Source organism: Syngnathoides biaculeatus, chromosome 13 (genome assembly GCF_019802595.1).
Source record: "Syngnathoides biaculeatus isolate LvHL_M chromosome 13, ASM1980259v1, whole genome shotgun sequence".
Taxonomy (NCBI): domain Eukaryota; kingdom Metazoa; phylum Chordata; class Actinopteri; order Syngnathiformes; family Syngnathidae; genus Syngnathoides; species Syngnathoides biaculeatus.
In genome coordinates, this window is record NC_084652.1 from 14173429 (window position 1) to 14195990 (window position 22562).

Genomic DNA, 22562 nt, shown 5'->3' on the forward strand with positions numbered 1-22562 from the left:
TGAATAAATGCTCAAAGTCAGTACTAGCCTCAATTACAGTCATCCAATATCCTTGAACATTCCCACAAAAAAGGCACAATAAGAAATTATCATCACGATTAGTTGAGGAAGAAGTAAACAACATGTAGAAAACAATGTATTATGTTTTGGCATGTGTAGACGGCGCGGACTGGAGGGTGTCATTACAAAATTTGCATTGTATACGCATATACAGTAGTAGGTGCTTTCATGTGAGGCTCCTGTAGTCACGAGCTCCCAAAGTACACGTTGTTCTATTAAGCGTCCAGACTGATGAAATCCAAAGTGAACAAAGCGTGACGTAATGTCAGTGTGCTACTGTGCCATTGGAAAAAAGGGACATATTTGACTTACTCCATGGACAGTTGGGGAAGCAAATCAAGCGCACCACATCGAGAATGCACTTTCTTATGAAGGTGTGCTTCATTTGGCTACCTCGTCGTCCCAAGTTCTAAAATTCCAAATTCCATTTGTATTTTGTGTGCACGTTATACCTATTTCATGGCCATAAATTTGCTTTTTTTTTTTTTTTTTTTTTAAACACATTATCCAGATTTCATGACTGCAACATTCTTATCACAATTTTCTAATTTTGTGGCCACAAATTACTACTTTTGTCCAAACATGACAGCTATTTTTCGGGCACAAGTACACTAAAGCACCCATTTAGTATTTTGTGGCCATAAATTCAGAATGTTTGCACAAATCTATATTGTGGTGAGTTTATTTATTTTCCCCATTTCATGTCTGGGGCTTCACAAGGTTGGCGCCCCCATGTGGAAAAGTGTGCAACTATGTACAATGGTAGTCAGTTTTTGATGAAATACTACAACCTGAAATGTCACTCATAGTTTGTGACTTGAAATCATGTCTTTACGGGAGAAACAATTCATGTGTGGTTTCTGCGGTGATCTGGGCCCTCGTGTGGTTTCAAGTATACCGGACACAATCAGACTTCTTCGAAGAGTGGCTCAGGTTTCAGATTCTTTTGTTCCGTGAACGCATCCTGTGTCATGGTTGCTTGTACCAATACATGGAGCGCTGGAGAGCTCTCTCCCATCTCTGGAGATCGTGCGCGTGCTCGGAAGCGGCGCTGTCACTGGGCGCGCGTTTAGGGCAAAAAACATCGCCCGCGCTGTGCAGCTTCTTCAGCTCGTTGCAAGTTTGCCAGTAGCCTGCAAGAAGAGAAGCTATTGTTGAGAAAATATCATTAGCGGAACTTCATAAAAGACACACCACAACTGATATTATTATTCAGATACTAGCGCCCAACAAGGGCCTCCCAACAAATGCATCTTCTGTAATTGATTTGCACTGTCTTTAAATTGAATTGCATCACATAATTAATGGGAAAGCAGTTCACAGAACGGAGATATTTTTCCTCTTCAGACAGTTGGCCACTAAAAAGACTTTTTATCAGTCTAAAAAAAAAACCAACAAAACAAAACATTATCAGACCAGTATTCATAGAGAACAAACTGACATTGAGGACTTGTGTCGTACTGGACTTGTGTTCTTGTCTACTTGTGTCCTAGAAGTGCTAAATCCAATTATACCATTAGCATAAATTGTTGGTGATATTTTTGAGGGGACAGCCCGGTGGATCAGCTGGTAAAGCGTTGGCCTCACAGTTCTAAGGACCCGGGTTCAATCCCGGTCCCGCCTGTGTGGAGTTTGCATGTTCTTCCCGTGCCTGGACGGGTTTTCTCCGGGCACTCCGGTTTCCTCCCACATCCCAAAAACAAGCCACATTAATTGGACACTCTAAATTTCCCCTCGGTGTGATTGTGAGTGCGACTGTTCGTCTCTATGTGCCCTGCGATTGGCTGGCAACCTGTTCAGGGCGTACCCCGCCTCCTGCACGTTGACAGCTGGGATCGGCTCCAGCACTCCCCACGACACTCGTGAGGATAAGCGGCAAAGAAAATGGATGGATATTTTTGAGGTGACACTTCATCCTTGTGTTGGAAATCCAATTGAATTTGTATTAATTGCACTTGTTTTAACTCAGATTATTCTGCAAAATGCCCCCAAACTACCATCTACCAAGTAATTGTAATCATTGTTAAATAACAATTTATAACCTCACTAACGTACCCACTCCAAGTCCAGCTACAAAAGCAGCCCCTAAGCAGGACATTTCATGGTTCCGGCATCTTTCAATCTTTCTATCAAACAGGTCTGCGGTGAGTTGCATGATGAAGTCGTTGGAGGAAACACCGCCGTCCACCCTGAGAGGCAAACAAGAAGGGAAAATGCACTCAGCCACATTGCGGCGTACTGAGCGGTAATCAGAGAAGCGCAACCGTCATTCTCTCTGCCATTAAAATCTAATCTACATTCACCGAACCCAAACACTCTGGCAACACCCTGTTTTCTGGCGCTAATCCAAACGTGTTGACGGGATATCGGCTCGTGAGATGGAACAAACAGGAGATGCCATTAACGATCACTTACCTGATCTTTGTAACAGGAATGTTTGTTTCTCTTAGCATCGTCTCATATAGCTGCTTGTTTCTGCGAGTTAAACAAAACAAAACCAACACACACACACACACACACAAAGGAGAGAATGTTAGCTCTGTTCAGTGTAAAATGCCCCGGCTCCTCAAAAAGGTTAACCTGAAGGCAATGGACTCCAGAATGGCGCGGACCAGGTGGCTTTTGGTGGTGGAAGGTTTGAGGCCCATGAAGGAGGCACAAGCTTTTGGGTCGTTCAGAGGAGCCTTAGGGCATAAAATGTAACATTTCAACAATAAGTAATGAACATGAATCTACAGGCGTACCGTTTGTTGTCACAAGGGCGGTGTTCGGAATCACTTCCCCGTCCACTAGGAGGTGCCTTGTAAAGTGAGTTCACGTTTTTGTAGTGCGGTTTAAATGTGTAATGCCTACTTTTGGTTAATTTATTGAAAAGTAGTGAGCAAAAACTTGAAAAAAAGCTATATATACCCATGTACAGAAAAATGATTTTCCATTTCAGTTTCTGGGGTATTACTTGATTTTTGGCAAGAAACGAATTTGTGTTATAATGCAAAAATATAAACAGACCAATGTATCAACAAAGATGAACACAGTGTGCTTTGACTGTATTAATTCTGGAAAATACATTCATCTTAAAACGAAATAATTACCTAACCTTTTGTTCAACATTTTGACAAGGTGATGTGAATCCAGTACAATATAATTTTGTGGCAGGAATTACCAAATTTTTTGTTTGACTGATGAGTGAACTATAATGTCCACTACATAAGAATCCCTATGTAGTAGTATCATAATCAGATACCTTGAGATACGAGCTGAATTCATTCTGTGACCATGCACATATCCCGAAACCCGTGTATCTAAAAATCACCTTCCTCAATTGAAATGAATGAAACTGACAGGAAGGCAACCAGTTCAGGGTGTACCTCGCCTCTCTTCCAAAGATAAATGGGATAAGCTCCGGCACACCTACGACTCTAGTGAGGGTAAGCAGCAAAGAAAATTGATGGTGGATGTTTCATCGCAACCAAAAAAAAAAACAAAAGATTGGCTGGCAACCAGTTCTGGGTGTACCCCGCCTCCTGCCCGTTGACTGCTTGGATAGGCTCCAGTACTCCCGCGACCCTCGTGAGGATAAGTGGCTAAGAAAATGGATGGATGGATCGAAAACATTCTGAGTCAACAGTATTGTATTTATAAAAAAAAAAACAAACAAAAAAAACACATGGTAATAACTTTTGGTCTTTGCAAGACCTGCTAACACAAAAAATGCGAACGCAATATTATCCCGGACCTAATGTATTGTCCATGCCAATTCTTCCTTTGTGAGTTTAAAGGCAAGTTGGCGATCCCATTTAATGGCACACGACTGCCCCCAACAGATTTTGTCCTTCCACTGAAAGGAAACCCGTGTGAATGGTGGCCACGTGTTTTAAAGCTTGCTGGCACCTTCTAGAAGTCTGAGTCTGATGTGCACTTCCCGTCTTAAATATTTGCAAGTATGTTAAGACAAAATTTAGCCGTGCAATGGCTCATATCTTGGAAAACTGTGATTAGTTATCGGGAAGTGTGGAATGAGGAAATAATTCCGAACACTGCTAATGCCTTCATTGGTATCTGCCAACACGAAATAGGACATTATTATTTGAAAGACACACTTACAAAGGCCACTTCAGAGAGGTAGCAGAGGAAAACAAAAATAAGACCAAAAAGATGTTACAGCGACATATGGATTGAAAAGGTGGATAATCTAGAATCAGACACCCCTCAAAAAAGAAATAGATAAAATAAAAACCAAAATTGCATCACTAAATATTCGCATTCAGGCACATCCAATCCGCGATCGTACCTGCAAGCCACTGAAAGATGGGACGAAACACACGCCGTTTGCGTCACTCACGCTGTAGGCCATAAGGCTGGTGTGTTCCACGTCAGAGAACAGATCTGCAAGCGCAAAAACACAATTGTCACATTGCTTGTTTACACCACGCTAGCTTTTCATACAATGCCACGAAAAAGTATTGCCTCCCCCCATTTCAAATTCTTATATTTTTGCATAGTCCCCCTACTTCAATGTATAAGATCATGAAACAAATACAGAACCCATGTGAACTTAAAATGCTGTTTCTAAACGGTGATTTCATTTATTAAGGAAGAAAAACTATTAACTATCTTAAAACGTTCTGGAGAATGTAATATGAACTGACAAGATGACAGTTTGGCTTTTGGGAAGGTGCGCGTCTCGTTACATCTGGCAAAAATGTAGCACAGCATTTCAGAAAAGCATTTCCTTGAGTAGGACAACTGTGCTCGAGTCTAAACGATGACATGTTTAGGAATGGGAAAAAAGTTGTTTGTCCGGAACGGCGTCATTATTTGGGGCTGCACCTACACGTGGGTGTAGTTTGATGGCATTCATTTGTAATGACAGCTGGGCTACGCTTGGCACTGCTGCAGGGTGGAGGAGCATCACCAGGTCTACAATTTACGATAGAACTCCATTCTTATGACGGCGATTTATTTCAACACATAACTACGCTGAAGCAGAAGTTATCTCAAAATCGGAGTCAAAATCTACATTACACCTGTCATAATGGAATATTTTTGATCCAATTATCCTTTTGATCATTCCATCAATTTATCTGATTTTATTTGCATGAAAGTTGCAATGTATTTTTATTGCCATTTCTTTAATATGATTAACACATAGAGGATTGAAATTACAGTACTCAAGGGCCTACGGTGCTAGAAAATAAAATAGCACTATAAAAGCTAGATAAACTATAGTATACACATAGAAAAGTTCATTGCAAAATATATTTTTTCCCATTACTGTTTAATAACCTGGGCGCCACCACTGTGGATGGATGGATGGATAAAAGCTAAATGAACTGTACTATACACACTATAAAAGTTAATTTCAAAATCATTTTCCCCCATAACTTTTTAATAACCTGTTGTTGTTTATTTGGTTTTGTTTAATTGCTAAACAAAACCAAATAAACAACAACTGAGTAACTGCCACTGATGGTTTCAACAAGAAGGGAATCCATCCATCTATTTTCTTTGCCGCTTATCCTCACGAGGGTCGCGGGGAGTGCTGGAGCTTATCCCAGCTGTCAATGGGCAGGAGGCGGGATACACCCTGAACTGGTTGCCAGCCAATCGCAGGGCACATCGAGACAAACAGCCGCACTCACAATCATGGCTAGGGGCAATTTAGAGTGTCCAATCAATGTTGAATGTTTTTGGGATGTGGGACGAAACCGGAGTCCCTGGAGGAAACCCACACAGGCATGGGGAGAACATGCAAACTCCACACAGGCGGGTCAGGGATTGAACCCGGGACCTCAGAACTGTGAGGCCAACACTTTACCAGCTGAGCCCCTGTGCCCAAGAAGCAAATATCGACGAAAATATGGAATTATGCACGCTTTTGGAGTTGTAGGCTTTTCCATTTCTATTCCTTGCATTTCCAAACATGTCATCACTCACCCAGTGCCTGAGCCCATTTGATGGCGGTGCCGGTGTCTGCTGCGTTACCCTCAGCCAGATACATCACTTCTTTGCCAATCTTCCACCCGACCAACGGATAGAGACCTAACGAGCAGACCCACACCGGTTTGCGACGCACCTGACATGAAAATCCAGTAGATTGTATAGTACTTTCTCGCGTATTTTACGTTACCATTCACAGATGTGTGAGGTGTGCTGCCAGTATTGATGTCCATGAATGTACCCGTTCCCATGGTGATCTTCACATCCCCCACACTGTAGCAGCACTCTCCAAACATCGCAGCCTGTTGGTCCGCCATCTACGGCGTGACAGATTTCTCAATAATGCGTTCACGCTTGGCCAGATAACACGAGGGTGATAAGGAGACTGATACGACAAGTCGTATCGTGATTGCAAAGACTGAAGAGGGTGTGATACCAACTCACCACTGACATGATGGGAATGGAGATCCCAAAGATGGACGGGTCTGTGGAACCAAATTCATGGCTGGAGAGCAACAGGAAGGTGAGGGGAAAAAAAACATACATAATCTCACACTATGCTAAGAAGTTGGGATGTCCCGATCACATTTTTTTTGCAACTCAGTTCGAGATTTTGATTTGAAGTATCTGCCGGTACTAAATCCCAATCCGATACATATAAGTAACAAAACTCCATCCATCCATTTTCTCTAATGGAGGTTTTCTCTGGGCAAAAAGTGGGCTCTACCAAAATTCTACTTTTGACATTTAAAAGAACAACCCCAAAATAAATTACTCATCAGTCAAATAATAATAAAAATTTGAAATTATTTTATTAATCCTTCCTAGAAGGCCTAAAACAGGAAAAGGTCCATCTGATTTCATCTGAGACAGTGGGGGGAATTGCGAAAGTGTATCGGCTCTTGCTGCTGTGGGCACTTTGGCCTCTTGGAGGCAGTGTAGTGTAATGCATGCATGGACCTCCACATTTGCAGTATTATAAAAAAATAACAGAAGAACTTCACGATATAACATTTTGGGTGTCACCCACGCACCCACTAAAAATACCCTGAAAAGTCGCATTGTTTAAAATAAAACAATGCAATTACCGTTCCATTTGGGAAAATCTTTGCACCTTTGGATTTTGTCATGTTATCACATTTAAAATGTTTTTTTTTTTATCTGATCAGAATCAGGTAAAAATCACATAATGACATTGGGACATCTCTACTAAAAAGTACAACTTTCCTTTGCTGAATTACATTTCTTTACAATTGGGGGGAAAAAATAAGAGCATACAGGTGGTGTTTCAATTTTCTCATTCCTGTAAAAGCACAAAATCCTCACGAACTCCTCATTTTATGCTTTTGGATGAAATTTCAGGATGAACTTGAAATCTTTGAAGGTGAACTCAGTTTGACCTTCTTTCAACTTTTCAATACAATGTTCAACATTTAAGTAGATTTTCCACTAATGTTCTCTGACAATGAGCTGAACAGCTAAATTTAAAAAAGGGTGTTTGTTCCATGAAAATGTCCACATTTGTTGACTTCTATGCATTTCTGTGACTTCACCAGTTTTTCTCTCTCTCTCTGTTGCAACCTGCTAATAGCGAGCCTGGCAAAGGTGAAGGACTATTGTCCTTCAACACCTTGTTGGAGAACAAAGTGTACAAAAAGTGCTTTGAAACGGAACACTTAAAAGTTTTGAGATGGTCAAACAAAGCTCACTTGTGGAGGTCATACTGTAGTGCATTTTACGTTTATCCAAAAATTGTACCTGGAAGCCCAATATACTGTATGTAAGTAGTACACAAGTGACGGATGTTTGGATCTCATTAGATATGCAGGTGTACATCATGTGGCCAGTGACTCGAAAATGAAATTTACTCACCCTGTATTTTCTACTTTGGGGAAAATAGAGAGCGGCAGGGAGACCAGAGAGCATAATAACTGACTCCAACACATCTGTGCACAGAAAACAATCACGAGGATACAAAGCAAATTCATTTGAAGATAAAAATAACAAAATTATAGTTTACACGAGACCTGATAGGAGTCAAAAATCCCGGTTGAACTTGCATTTGAGTAGTCTGTGGCATGAACCAGACCTGGTAGAGATCAGGTGACACAAGACATGATTCTTCTTCTTTTTTTTTTTTCTTTTCTTGATGTGATCAGTTGACACATTTGCACGCTAATTTAAGAATTAGAATTTGAACTCCAGCTAAACGATATCATGCAACTCTTTGCACTGAATTTGCGGGTTTCACGTGAGAGTGATGTGAAGATAGCAGAGCTACCTTTTGTGAGCTTGAACAAGAGCCAAGTGTCGATTGTTCCAAAGCAGCAGTTTCCATCTGCCACTGCTTGAGCAACCTAAGAGGAAAGAAACAGCAACAGTCGAAATGTTTATGGGAAATGACATTTTATGTGCTTTGCAGTGTTAATCGGGGTTATATTATGAACCTTAAATGTATGAATAGAGTTTGGTATTCACACTTTCTATCAGCACAGTCTACTGAAGTGTTGACTGACAAATAGCTTGTTGGCAACTATTTTAGGAAACGCGTTTATGACTCTTGTCTTTTTCCATTCTTGAATGTGACATTGTGCTGCATGCACATAAACAGAAAAATAGAAAGAAGGGTGATTCACAAAGTTGTAATGGAGCAACAAATCATACAGCGTACATTTACCAGCCAAAGCATTATTACATTATTATCAATCAACTCATCAATCTTGAGGGGAAATACAAGAGCTGTGTAAAAACTCCTCTTTAAACAGGTTTGGAAGTGATCACACTTTAATGCTTTTCTAAAATGTAAGCCCCTCACGTAGCTAAGTACCATTGCTGATTGTATTTTGAACATCATTAGCTGTTCAGGTATAAAGCTCATTAAGTGTCCAATGAATGCAGTGTATATTGTCTACCTGTGACAGGTCATTATTATATTATGTTTTATTCTTGTTTGTGAAAAAAGCTGATACGAAAATGTCACTTGTCCATGTTAGTTTTATGACAGGTTTTGGAAGAGCACACACAAGCCATTATGTTTACTGCTGTATGTAGTACATTATTGTTTTAATGCGCACACACGGGTACACACACCTGCTTGTAGTGTTTGAGGACCCAAACAAGGCGGAAGGTGACATGTTGAGTGGAGAAGACGATTACACTCGCTGCAAGTGAGCGCTTCTGCCGGGTCACAAAGTGCAACACTTTCATTACGCCGTGGATTGCCTGAAGGCAGAGTTGGAAAAGGTACTCATACTCTCTACTAAAGTAGAACTACAGTATATGAAGTATAGAAGTAGATTCTAGTAAAAGTAGAAGTAGTGTTTGAACTGTTTTACTTAAGGAAAGGACAGACCTTGAAATGTTACATCCATCCATTTTCTGAACCGCTTATCCTCATGAGGGTTGCGGGGAGTGCTGGAGCCTATCTCAGCTGTCAATGGGCAGGAGGCGGGGTACGCCCTGAACTGGTTGCCATCCAATCAGAGGGCACATAAAGACTCTCAATCACAATCACATCGATGGGCAATTTAGAGTGTCCAATCAGTGCATGTTTTTGGGATGTGGGAGGAAACTGGACTGGCAACACTGATGACCCTCCTATTAACTTGTATGGTGCTTTTATTGTGAAGAAAAAATTTACTGGACAAGCTTTAAATACCACTTAGTCCTACATGTTAAAGTTTTGAAGTGACTAAGGAAAATACTTAATTAGCTAATTAATGATAACCTTAAAATAATGCAACTTGCTTGTGTTTTTTAAAAATTATTATTTTATTGGAGAAAGGTTTAATGCCAACGCTGTTAGACGCTTTCAAGTCAGTTATTAATGGAAAAAAGAAATTGCAGCTATGAATCGCCAAAGCAGAATGAGACTCACTTTCAAGGTGCACGATCGGTTCCATGACGTTACCAGGTCTGCTGCTCTCTGGTCTTGCCAGCTGATGAAATTGTGGAAAGGAACACCAGTTGCCCTGTGAAATGGAAAGGAAGGATTTGAAAAAGAGTACTTGCATACTACGAAATAACGTGAGGCAGCTGTGAGTACTGTAAACATTCTCAGGTCACGCAGAATCACCTGTTCCATGTCGTGAAGGTCGCCCGCTGCGTAGAGATGCCCAGAGCCTCAATTTGATGCATTTGTACTCCGGCGTCTGCAACACAGCACCCAAGTATGATTGTGTAGTCCTTTATTAAAATACATTGTTCTGAAAGCTGAACATTCAATACATTCAGTGTAAGTAATTTTCTTTTCAACTTTGATTGGTGTTTTTAGTGTCAGCATCTGCGCAGGTTGTAAAAGAAATTGTTTAGCTACAGATATTTGCTTTTAAATGTAGGGAGTGAAAGTAGAAAGTACTTTCCCACCACGAGTACATGACAAGTCCCAGTTTTAGTAGGGATGTAGGAGACCGCCAGTACCATTTACAGCCCCTTTCACCACAGAGATGAAGCTTTTCCACAAAGTGTCTGGGTCAAGTTCCACATGGCCTTCCTCTGGATATAACGGGACCACCTAAATAAAGAACACGAGCGTTAACAAGAGTACGTGAAACGTTGCGTGACAGGAGCTGGGGCAAAGTGGACATTACCTCTGTACAGGACGAGCCACGAATTTCTGCCTTCTTGTCATACACGTGACATTTGATGGAAGTCGTGCCCACGTCCACAGACAAAATAAATCTCTCCTTATTGATACCATTCCTGGGGGTCCCCATTGCAGGAAAGCGTCTATATTCTCACGTCACATCAGTGTCGTTTCCAGCAAGAATCCATCGTATTTGTATGCGCTGTGTCGCTGAAGCTGTGAGTCAACCTTCGGACTTCGGTCACAAGCTTCCATTTCCAAACACCCACACCCCGTCGCGAACGACACAAACCGGCATTTTGGCACCTAGATAGGAAGACAAATCATGTTGAACTGGAACGAGCCAAATTCGAGGCACTGGGTCCAAATCTTAAAGTCTCGTAGTAATTCGTAAAAAAAAAACATGTGTAAAAGTAATTTGTCTATATGGAAAACTATTCCTAGGTGCCACTTTTACGTGAATTTCACGAACACGTAAAATAAATATTACTTGGAAATATAAGTGATAGTTACAAATAGGAGTGGCGTTATTAGGGGAAAAAAGTTGACTATCCGTTTGACTCACAAATCCCACGAACTATAAAAACAAACTAGATTCTAAAGCACTTCGGGAACCGAGTCATTGACGTGCCTATGTAGGCGCCATGTTGTAGGGGCAATGGGTCCTTCGAAGGCAATGCATGTTCATCGAAAACAAGTCCTATATTGCATACTTTACGGACAATTTTCAAGGAGTCTACTTTTTGTCAACTTAAAACTGATAGATGATTATATAACATTTAAATAAGGATACAAAACATTTTACTACAAGTATAAGGTTATACACAGTTCCCATATTATAATTTTGCGGCGTTGTTTGTAAACGTACGCAGCACAGTATGGTGGCAATGAGATTTTTTTTCCCCAATGTTTTTTTTTTTTTTCATGTGCGGCGTGCACCTGAGTGACATGCGGCGACTCTCCACCCCAACTCGTTTTGATTTCCTGTTGACACGTAGATCAAAGGGGGGCGTTAGAACTATCTAATGTTCAATCTATGGTTAAACGCATTCTTGCCTTTTGGGCACCCGTATGCCTCGTGTTCTTACGCAATGCGCTTGCGTAGTACGAAACATTAGCTTGCACATGTGTCTCCGACTTGGAGTAGCAAAATGGTGAAGGTAATTATTGTAAAGAACTTACTTTTTCACCGACAATAATTTTACCAAGTCAAAATGCACTTTTTACTAAGAGGACAAATAAGTCAGCTCTTGCCTGTTTGCTTTACTTGCACAGCGACATTCATGTTTCGTTCTTTTCTGTTCTGTTTGGTCTTTCCTTGCTCTCCTAAACCGCTACACTACATTTAAAATTCGCCACTAACAATCATTTTCATTTGTTCGAGGAGGTCCAACCCTCCCATGTGTTGTCTCGACAGAAAATTTGGTTTGCTACAGACAGATTGAAGTCCCCATTCATTGTATTGTCTTTCGATTCTGTTTTGTTTAGTAGCATTAGGCTTTGTGATGTATTTCCCAACCTTTATTGAGCCACGCTGCATTAGAACAATCTCAAGACACACCAAGTATAAATGAAGAGCTAAGAGTTGATTTGAATTTTCTGCCTGTCAGTAAACAGCAATAAATGAGATACTTTTCCTGTATCATACTGATACTGAAGTGATGACATTTTTTGTGTGTCTAACGCAGGCCACAAGATCTAAAAAGACACCAAGTAAGGTTTTGAAGAATGGCGATGAAGACACTAACGTCACAAGTGAGTAACCCAACAACGCTGCCCAATAACTAAGTCCTATAAGAACAGATTACTTCTTTCCCCGGAGGAAGTGTTACAACAGAATATGTAGTCACTAACATATGTAATATTTCTCGTTATTGATGGATTCAGTCACCCTGTGCTTCTAGCCAAACAACATCCATGCTTGACTCTGCATGTGCAATCTGGGTTGATACTGTAAACTTGTTTTGAAGGACAAAGTGAAAAATACCACTCTCAAACATTCCATTTACCAATGAAGTTTGTATAAGTGTAACTGTACATTTACTGTATTGTACTTTTTTTTTGAATGAGTTGTTTTCATGGTGAACATGCCTTTGTTGACAAATACAGCTATTACTGGTGACCAGTTCGGGGTGTAGTCTGTTATCAGACCAAAGTTAGCGGGGATCGGCTCCAGGTCTCTCCCCGGTTAAATGCAGAGGGTTTGTGTCAGGAAGGGCATCCGGCGTAAAAACTGTGCCAAACAAATATGAGCGTTGATCTGAGATGACACGCTGTGGCGACCCCGAATGGGACAAACTGAAAGAAATAAAACAACAAAGTATTATTTACTATTGGCTTTGTAACCAAACCCATGTGAATTTACAGGAAAGTAGTAAAGCGAAACACTCTCTAGCTTAATTTATTTACAAATGTCACTTTGATCTGTTTCAGTCAAAGGCAAGCGCAAAGTGGGAACTACTGGAGAAACGTCACCGCCCAAGCAAACTAAACTCATCAATGATGGTAGGAATTCTTAATCGAAACAAAAATGACATTTTCTGTTTGGAAAGTTCCTTTGAAATAGGTTGTTGTTGTTTTTTTCTAGGTTATTGTGTGTTTGTTGGCAACTTAAACAACTCTGAAACATTTGATGAAGTCAATAGTTCATTAGAAAACTACTTCATGACACAAAGTCTTCTGGTACAAGACATCAGATTAGCTCCATCCAGGTGAGTAGCTCTTTATTTACAGTATCTGACTTTAGGCTGTTTTTACAATGTTTTTTTTTTTTTTTTTTTTTTAAGAAAACATGCATTTATTGATTTGGCCTCTGAGATTGATGTGACTAAGGCTTTGTCACTGGATGGAGAGATGCTTCTTGGTCAGCCAGTGACTATTGCGAAACCCAAAGTCAAAACTGTGGACTATGTGAAAAAGAAAGCGAAGCCAAAACGGGACAAGAAAGGTCAGTAAGTGCTGATGACAATTGTGCTTCTATGTACAAACCTTTAGATGGTGCTATTGTTTTATTTAAAAAACAAAACAAAACAGTATAAATGTGAAAAGAGGTCTCTGGGGGAAAAAAAAAGTACAGTAACCTCCATTTGACTATTTTTCTTATCATCTCAAGATGCAAGATGTTTGTTTTTGAAGAATGTCCCATATGAGGCAAAAAGGAGAGACATTCGGAAGATTTTCCCAAAAGCAGTTAAAATCAGGTTTCCTGGCAAGGCTAAGAACCCAGACAGAGGGTAGGTTTTCTTCAGTAATCTTTTTCTACTAATGTGAAATTTGTATTGTACAAATATTAGGATCGAACTCTCTGTTCTCAACACTAAGTTCAATTTGTCTTCATCAACAGTATCGCCTTTTTGGAGTTTAAAAATGAAAGAGTTGCTTGCAAAATGAGGGAAAACAATCAAGGAGCCAAGATCCAAGACAGGCTTCTCATTGTTGACTCTGTCAGAGCGGGCAGCAGTGACAAAAATGTCAACAAGAAAACAACAAATAAAGGTAATTTCGGTGGAGTACCTAAAAGGTCTTGTTAGGGACGACAAGCTACTGACTCTTTCAGTCAGTCTATCGCTGTCATCAGAAGTTTGCAGCATACATACTGAGTACTGTAGTACCGGTGTGACCGTATGAGCGCTTCCGGTCCAGCAAAGTCTCTTTGTGAGTAATGCGCATGAGCGTATATTTTGTAAACTTCCGGCCATTCTGAAAGATCCCCATCCATGCTTCAATATGTGCCATTGGATAACTTGTCGCTGAGTATTCATGTGTAACCTATGCGCATTCATCACAAGGAGACTTTTCAGCACGGGGGAGCGCCCAGACCGTCACACCGGCCTATAAGCCGTGCCTTTTTTCACACGCTTTTAACCCTGAGGTTTATGCGTTGATGTGGCTAATGTGGTTAATTTGTGCATTTTTTCCTAACAGCCGCAAGGGGACACTCGAGCGGAAAATGTAAGAGTGAGACCGGTGGAATATATGTGCCGAGGAAGTGACTTTTATCGGTCCTGCCCTGTTAGCGCTGCGTTAGCGTGTTACTGCCGTGTCTCAGTGATTTTTACCAGTATGTTTTTTTTTTTTTAACCGGCCCTGTTAGCGCCCCTAGCGTTACACTCTCTGTGTGCCATTTTTCTTTGTAAATATCTCATGTTTCAATGTCGGTTTTAATGTGGGCACTTGCGGCTTTTACACGGCTGCGTACCAAATGGTATTTCCTTTGCAAATGTACTGGGTTCTTCTTATAACCAGGTGCGGTCTGTAGGCCGGGAATTACGGTAACAAGAAAAGTCACCGAAACATCCGCTTACTTTGTGTGCATGTAGTATATATTTATAACCCATAAAATGCTGCTTGTCCCCTTTTTCTCATTAGAAGTTCCTCCAAGCACCACACTCTTTGTCAGCAACCTTCCTTTCAAAGTGAAGGAAAAGGACGTTAAAAAAGTTTTTAAGAACGCTGGCACTATTGTTATACCTAACAAGGATGGCAAAGCAATAGGGTAAGAGTACGTTATTTCTTTCTCTCTCTTTTTTCTTTATTTCTTGCAAATGAATTTCATCTTATATCCAATGACCTACAGATATGCCTTTGTGGAGTTTGCCACTGTGGCAGATGCTCAACAAGCCCTAACAGACGCCAAAAATGTGAGGGTTCGAAAGAGGCCGGTGAGAGTCGAATTCTGTAAAATGAGACAAAGGCCAGAGATTGGAGAAGGTATTTTGGATCTTACAGATCTAGTCTTTCATATATGTGTAATATATTTATATGAATGTTTATTGTAATACATAGACATCTGCCGAAAAAAAATAGTGAACATTGAAGGCATATGTTCACTGCCATTGACTGCTATTAAATTCAAATAGCCTAGTTGATGTGGAAGACTTGCAGTGAATGAGCGAAATCAGAAAAAAGTAGCCAGAAGCATACAGTGAAGTCATGGCGTAATGCTGTATTTAAATAATTGCGTATGTGATGTTAATAAAGGCGGCACGGTGGATCAGCTTTAAAGCGTTGGCCTCACAGTTCTGAGGACTCGGGTTCAATCTGGGCCCCGCCTGTGTGGAGTTTGCATTATACTCCCCGTGCCTACGTGGGTTTTCTCCGGGCAGTCAGTTTTTCTCCCACATCCCAAAAACATGCAATATTAACTGGACACTCTAAATTGCCCGTAGGTGTGATTGTGAGAGAGACTGTTTGCCTTCGTGTGCCCTGCGATTGGCTGGCAACCAGTTCAGGGTGTACCCTGCCTCCTGCCCTAATGTGACAGCTGGGATAGGCTTCAGCACTCCCGCGACCCTTGTGAGCATAAGCGGCTAAGAAAATTGATGGATAAATGTTAATACGTGAAACACAAATATCAATGTAACACTGGAAGATCTTTTTCTATGAATGCAAAATGCCCATTTCTCTCAGATATCCTTCAAAAATATGTCTAAATCTGTGTTAATGAGGGATTCTCCTTTGCCGAGAGAACCCGTCCACTTTTCATGCGTGGCATAATATGTGAAGAAAATGTTGGTCACACCAAATACTAACCTATTTTCTCATTTTTAAGTTTTGTAAATTTGGTCATATTGGAGCAGGATAATTTGAAAGTACTAAATCAGAAGTGTGCACTTAGATCCGCGTTGTAAATGCATCCCAAGACTTTTGCCTGCTTCGACTGAGAACAGGAACATTAAATCTCTGTTTCTTTCTTTTCTTAGTGGACTCCAAAAAGCTGATTGTTTGGGGACTAGGTGAGAAGACAACGCCAGAGATTCTTCGAAGTGCTTTTGAGGGGTGTCTCTCTGCAAAAGTTGCCAGAAATAAAAAGACAGGAGAGTCAAGAGGGTAAGTTGATGTAACGTGCTGTAATCTGTGCCAGAGATGTCAAAAGTAATGTTTTTCAGTACTTCAGTAAAAGTATGAATTATTTTGCAAAAAAAAAGAGTAACTTTTCGTACTGAACCCCCTCTGTTATTTAGGTAAAAGTATCAAGACAAAAGTACTAAAGTAGAAAATACAGATATGTGTCTTTAAAAGATAGCTGGAAAAATTGTAGTTTAGTAATGGGGTACAGGTAGGAGTGCTTTGTTACTTTTGGTCTGTGCTACAGCTTCAAGTGTGTGTTGATTTTTGTTAGGTTCGGTTTTGTGGAGTATGAGACTGAAGAAATGTGTTCAGCTGCCAAAGAGGCCATGGAGGACAGCGAGATCAATGGAAGCAAAGTCAGAATGTGTTACGCAAGGTCCAAAGTGAAAAGTGCTGGTCCAGGTAGGCAGTTTGCCGGCACACAATGAGCAAACAGAGGAGGAAACAGTCCGTGTACAGTGTTTTCTGTTGTCAAAAATACTCAGTTACTATACAGGAGCATATGAAATGTATTTTTTTTTGTGTCACTGTAAAGGGACATTGGTAGCTTTGAATACAGTCTCAAATAGTCTTTTGAAGTGGTTGTGTCACCCATCGAGCACATTTAAGATCCTCTGGACTGGTGGATATGACGGTGTTAGTTTCTGGCAGTACTTAGTTACTTCCCACAGTGGTTGATGAATGCCCAATAAAGCATAAATGACCATTTCCTGCCAAAGTATCCAAAGAATTCTGAGAAGTTTTAAATTCTCCTGCAGGAGAACACACTGCATACGCTGCAAAAAATACAATTGCAGTGGGGGGGGATCCGTAAAACTATCTGTAAAACATTAAACAAAAGTAAGATTTATGGGAGAACACCAAGGAAGAAGCCGCTTGCTGTCTAAAAAAAAAAAAAAACAAAACAATATATACTGCACTTCCTTCTTCTACTGTAAATGAAAACAGCACCTCTGTATCCCATTACAGTGGTTGATAATCCAAAAAGACCATTTACTGGAAATTAATTTGACTATTTAAGTCTGAGAATGACCACAACAGGATATACTTAATTACATATTTGGAACACAGTATTATACAGACTATTGTGTGCGCTGTACATTAACACATGCTTTGCGGGTTGTCAAAACTTCCATATTTGTATTTGGTTGACCACATCTGGTGGACTCTTCTTTCAGGACCAAGACGTGGTGCTGACGGGACGCAACGCGATGTTCAAGTGGAAAATGAAGCGGAGTAAATGCAAAAACACTTGTGTAGACATATGAAGCGCAAATGACCTACTTGGTCTTCCAACACTTTTTGGGTCTTTATTTGAAAATATTTCTGTCTGAACAGACTGCAATTTTTTTTCAATGTTTTACATTACAACATTTTGTACTGTAACTGTCATAATTACTGTGTATATAAGTTTTTTTAACAGCCCCCCAACCATACACACCCGTACACACATGCAAGTTTTCTCTCCTAATGGAAAAATTGTTCTTCATAAAAGTTCCCGAATGAAAATAAATACAAATGTCGCAAAAGTATGTGCAGGAATGCAGACTTACATTATTATTATTATTCTAGTACAAAAGGTTAATTTTTTCAGCCACATGAATTCGTTTGGATGCCCACTTGTTGTTCTGTAAACTACATGGGTCACAAGTTTCAGTCTAGGAAAAAATATTCTGTCTGCACAGTTTTTCTCTTGAGCAAGCCATATTACTGCTAAATCTAAAACACATACGTGCATATTAATGAAAAGAAAATGAAACAAAGAAGAAGCCCAGTTGGTTTCTCAATGGTTAACTGGATGTTCTGACAAATTTCGGTTACGGATAAAGTTGTCTTGTGCGAACATAAATATCTTTTGGAAAAACAAACGGTCTTGTTTTGTGTACATACAGTATATTCACTCTGGGGTAACCTCATCCTGCTTTGTGAGCTCTCTTCTTAATGGACCTTCTAGAGAACCGCACCATTGAGTGTATTGGCCACGTTTTTGCTGAAAAGCGGCAGACCGATGATCGGAGGTCGATCATCACTAAACTTGTGCACTTTGGACACCCGATGTGCTCGTCGTGAGTTGGTGACATTGGTGAGTTGTGCATGGGGATCCAAGTTAAATCCAGGTGAATTCTTAACTGAGTCTTCGTGTGCATTTATGCACTTTAATTTACACTTTCTAGTTTCCATTCTGGTAATTATTATCAATTATAGCTGCAAGATTTTTTTTTTTTCAAAACCTAATAGTTCATTCTTAAAATGGTGAGAACAAAACCAAACATCCACAATTAAGATTGTTGGAGTTAGTTAAATGTGTCCTTTGTTTGTCTTGCCTTTTCGTTTCAAATTTCGACTCAAAATGTTTATACAGTTTTTAGTTAAAATTGTAGTTCTTGTACATGATAAGGCAATCTGTAAGTTGTTTGCGTATGCTATTTTGTCATTAATAGTGCAGTGGGTTACGAGCTCCATGTAGTTAAATGTATATTTTATTGTAACATTTGGGGTGGTAGTGTTGATCTTCTACTTGGTATTTGTGGACTTTGTTTTCACTCTGCTCTTTACAATGTATGAGAGATAAAGTCACCACTAAAAACATTTTTGTTTTTAAACGCGTAACCTAAGACTAAAACCATAATATTTGCTGTTAATTGAAGACAACCTCAGTTGGATTTTGTGGAAATATCTTGCCGTTCCACGCAATGACCTGTTTTCCCAATATTGGTTTGCTCCTAATTATTAGATACTGTATGCTCATTTGCACCTTCCTTTTCTTTCTTATGCAAATTAGTAACAAATTAGATTTGAAAGAAGTCTTGAAACATTGTGGCATGCAAATATTTTAGTGAACAACTATTGCAATTTATGTGACGAAGGGATTTAGTGGGGGGGAAAAGTGGTACAAATTTTGCTACAGATATCCTGTATGAGATGTCGCTTCTGAAATAAACAATTAAATTGATGTGAATTTTGTTATGTATGCACCAGATTTATCCCATTCCATCCAGGTTCCTGCTGAGGGCATCATTGCTGCTGCTTTCTTTACTCCTGATCTTCACCCGTGGCCTTGGCTTCTGGGCTTAGGCCGCAGATGAGCTCGAAGCAGGTCGGCAACTTTTGTGCGACACGTGGTTTGCTGAATCTACTCTGCTTTGACAAGGTGGGTCTCATCCACATCTTTCTGATTTTATAATTTGCCATTGACACAAAATAAAGCAGTGGTTAAAAATGTACAAACATTTTTCGGGCTTTGAAACCAACTTTCTGATTAAAACAACCCTTTATTCCATCACGATAAGGAGCTATATTACTCTCCAGCAGGGGTCTCAAACTGCCAGCACGCGGGCCATGTGCTCCCTGCGAGATAATATTTTGTGGCCCCCATCTTAGTCTGAAAATTTGTTTGTGCAGCCCTTGAGTTTTATATGAAGGGGACTTTTACCGAGTAGTGTGCGGAGCTGATGAACAGCAATCACGGCAGGGTATACGAGTCTCGGGTGCTCGACATCGATTGGGCATGATGTGAGCAGAAAAACATTTTTCAATGAGTGAAATTTAAAGTAGCCCAGCCAATGGAGGGTTTTATATGGAAGTAAATTAGTGCCACCAGGATTTGAATTTGAAAACCCACAGAAAACAGGATTTGAATTTGAAATGTAAAGTGATCTCATTTTCAGCAGTTGCTCCAATTCACTGTCTGAAATTCACCGTCAGTACCACCAGGCAGTGTTACTTCAGGTCAAAACCGAACACCCAGTTATCGCAGTTATGCTTTTTTAGTCACGTGGCATCACATGCTGAGAAAGCGTAACGGGATTGGCTGGCTGTTTGGTTCTGACCTGAAATAACGCTGCCTGGTGGCACAAACGGTGAATTTTACACAGCGAATTATAGCGAGTTGAATTGTTAACATTGAAAAGTTACACTGAAATAAAACTATTGAAAATGTGATCACTTTACATTTACAATTTAAATCATGTTTTCTGTGGCATTTCAAATTCCTATCCTGGTGGCACTAATTTACTCCCATAGTTTTTTAAGTAGTTTTGCACACAGCTTGTTTACACTAGCATACTTATTTATCTTTTCTGTTTAAAAAAAAAAAAAAAAAAAAAAATAGATGTTAGAATTTTTTTTAGACATTTATAATTTAAATGGCATACCCGTGCATTTGGGAAGCAGTTTCAGAAAGACTCTGCTTCCAGCAGCCCTAAAGTAAATTGAGTTTGAGACCCCTTCTTTATAGGAATAATTTCTTCAGAAACATTAGCTTTTTTTTTTTTTTTTTTGTGCTTATGCGAGGTCATATTAGACATCTGCAAATTTTGTTCGACTGCAGTGAATCTAAAGCAGTGGTTCTCACTGTGTTCTATTCATTTTGATTTAATCATTATTTAATTTTTTTTAAATATGATTAAGCAAAATTTTAATGTTTGAACTGTGCATAATGTTACAGACGCTTGCAATAATATTAGAATTATTTTTGGGCAATTAAATGGTAAAATGTTTGAAAACCACTGATCCGTTTGATTAAACCCAAAACGGCATTTTACTTTCAGGGATCCCGCAACATCATTTCGCATTGATGGCAAAGAGGATCCTGTAAGTGCGGTAACCATCGAACCAAAAATGGAACCCCCACAGCAACCAACTGAATTTTGAAGTGGATCTGACATTTAAAAAAAAAAAAAATACACATTTTTGTATTATTCAAAATAAAACCCCTGTGTTTTTTTAGCATTTCTGAATGCTAGCAAGAATTAAAAAAACAGGATGTTTATGTTCAGTCTGTAATATGTAAAAACCCCCACTTTTTGTGACGAATGTATCTCATGAAACATTATTTTGAAGTATGAAAGACACAACAAGCATGCACTAAAGGAAGGATTGGAAGTCTACTGTACCATTTATAGGGAATATCCGCAACCTGAGGGAAGAAACTCCGTTTATGATTTTTGTTGGAGTAGAAGATTTATTTTTCCAAGTGTACAAATGCCATTAGATTAGGCCCCAAGATAATTAAAATGTGCACACAAAATGCTAAATTGTGGCCACAAAATAACTAAATTATAACTACCTAATAAGCATAATGTGCCTACAAAATACTAATTTGTGGGTTTTGTATTTCACTAAACGACTTGGAGATGTCTATGCAAATAGAGCGCCACCTTGGCTGGAAAATGCTAGTCTTTATTTTTTTTCTTATTCAAATGCCTCTCACTAAGGCACGGTGGAATATTGTCACCTACTTTATACTTTTTGATCTATGTAAGAATTATTATTATTTTTTTACAATGTTTAGATATTAAACAGGTTGAGACATACTGGGTTATGCAGTATCAAATACAAATTATGTTTATAATTAGTGATACTGATTCACTGATTTAGTTGAAAATTTTGCAAGGTGTTTCTTACATCATATCACATCATAAAAATTAAGATGACTCAATGTTCCGCAGGGATTGCTTGCATGGAAACATGCAGGGAAACACACACAGTAGATTGATTGGAGAGTCTAAATTCCCCGTCGGTGTGAACGTGAGTGTAAATGGTTATTTGTTCTAATGTGCCCTGCGATTGGCCGGCGACCAGTTTAGGGTGTACTCCGCCTCTCATCCGAAGGTACCTTGGATAGGCTTCACCCTGCCTGCGATTCTTGTGAGGATAAGTGGTCAGAAAATGGATGGATGTGAATTTCATTGAATGTAAGTGGAAAAGGACTTGCAAATTATCGCGTTCTGTTTTTAATTCTCTTTACACAAGGTCCCAACTTCTTTGGAATTGGGTACATTCAGCAGTGAGTGACATGTCATGCACACTTTTACTGTATTTTCCAACCTTTATTAACCCTTGGCAAATAAGAATGTTAGGAAAGCTACACGATTGATGATAAATTAATAAGTTCCAGAACAATAAAGTGAAATTGGATCATTTTATGCCTGATGATATTTCACAACACGCTTGTGTGCTTCGGCACAGTGGTTGGGAATCCCTGCATTCATCAACCAGTCAAGTGCATGTTTCATTTTGTGTGGTTCAGATGAAATGACGCACCCCGGGGTTTCCTGGTAAGCAGTATTTAAGCTCTGCGAATATGTTTTCAACTGGTTTGTTGAGGTGTTTAGCGAGTTTGTAT

At 39.7% G+C, this 22562-nt stretch overlaps 2 protein-coding genes across 7 annotated transcripts; one reads left to right on the plus strand and one right to left on the minus strand.

Annotated features, from left to right (window-relative positions):
• Positions 1 to 530: 530 nt before the first annotated feature.
• On the minus strand, positions 531 to 11647 carry gk5 (glycerol kinase 5). 4 transcript variants are annotated; one of them, XM_061839253.1, is made up of 17 exons: positions 11525 to 11647; positions 10590 to 10891; positions 10420 to 10513; positions 10076 to 10151; positions 9878 to 9971; positions 9091 to 9222; positions 8282 to 8357; positions 8028 to 8089; positions 7873 to 7946; positions 6445 to 6505; positions 6191 to 6317; positions 5998 to 6102; positions 4352 to 4446; positions 2641 to 2744; positions 2476 to 2535; positions 2116 to 2249; positions 531 to 1193 (listed from the first exon to the last, which is right to left on the minus strand). In XM_061839253.1, exons 2-17 carry the CDS (start codon positions 10713 to 10715, stop codon positions 1030 to 1032), a joined length of 1584 nt encoding a protein of 527 aa, XP_061695237.1. In that variant the 5' UTR covers positions 10716 to 10891; positions 11525 to 11647; the 3' UTR covers positions 531 to 1029. The 4 variants fall into 4 exon arrangements, with proteins under 4 accessions (XP_061695237.1, XP_061695238.1, XP_061695240.1 ...); XM_061839254.1 differs by lacking the exon at positions 11525 to 11647 and adding an exon at positions 11454 to 11471; XM_061839256.1 differs by lacking the exon at positions 11525 to 11647 and having other exon boundaries at positions 4403 to 4446; positions 10590 to 11369.
• LOC133510845 (nucleolin-like) lies at positions 11613 to 22379 on the plus strand. Of its 3 annotated transcripts, none has more exons than XM_061839259.1 (15): positions 11613 to 11745; positions 12274 to 12340; positions 13019 to 13090; positions 13173 to 13296; positions 13372 to 13532; positions 13698 to 13818; positions 13929 to 14080; positions 14954 to 15080; positions 15162 to 15295; positions 16288 to 16414; positions 16707 to 16837; positions 17614 to 17671; positions 18390 to 18518; positions 19415 to 19586; positions 20986 to 22379. In XM_061839259.1, the coding sequence occupies exons 1-13, from the start codon at positions 11737 to 11739 to the stop codon at positions 18403 to 18405; spliced, it is 1299 nt and encodes a 432-aa protein (XP_061695243.1). In that variant the 5' UTR covers positions 11613 to 11736; the 3' UTR covers positions 18406 to 18518; positions 19415 to 19586; positions 20986 to 22379. The 3 variants fall into 3 exon arrangements, with proteins under 3 accessions (XP_061695243.1, XP_061695242.1, XP_061695241.1); XM_061839258.1 differs by having other exon boundaries at positions 19435 to 19586; positions 20986 to 22377; XM_061839257.1 differs by lacking the exons at positions 19415 to 19586; positions 20986 to 22379 and having other exon boundaries at positions 18328 to 18418.
• The last annotated feature ends 183 nt before the right edge of the window (positions 22380 to 22562 follow it).

Excerpts from the sequence above, each read along its gene's own strand:
- gk5 (XM_061839253.1), bottom strand. The coding sequence starts at position 10,715 with ATGGGGACCCCCAGGAATGGTATCAATAAGGAGAGATTTATTTTGTCT. Across the intron at positions 7,947-8,027 it reads GGATTTTTGACTCCTATCAG|ATGTGTTGGAGTCAGTTATT; the intron begins GTCTCGTGTAAA and ends TTCTGTGCACAG. Across the intron at positions 2,745-4,351 it reads CATCTTTCAGTGGCTTGCAG|GCTCCTCTGAACGACCCAAA; the intron begins GTACGATCGCGG and ends TTATGCCCTAAG.
- LOC133510845 (XM_061839257.1), top strand. Across the intron at positions 15,296-16,287 it reads AAGGCCAGAGATTGGAGAAG|TGGACTCCAAAAAGCTGATT; the intron begins GTATTTTGGATC and ends TTCTTTTCTTAG. Across the intron at positions 16,415-16,706 it reads AAGACAGGAGAGTCAAGAGG|GTTCGGTTTTGTGGAGTATG; the intron begins GTAAGTTGATGT and ends GATTTTTGTTAG.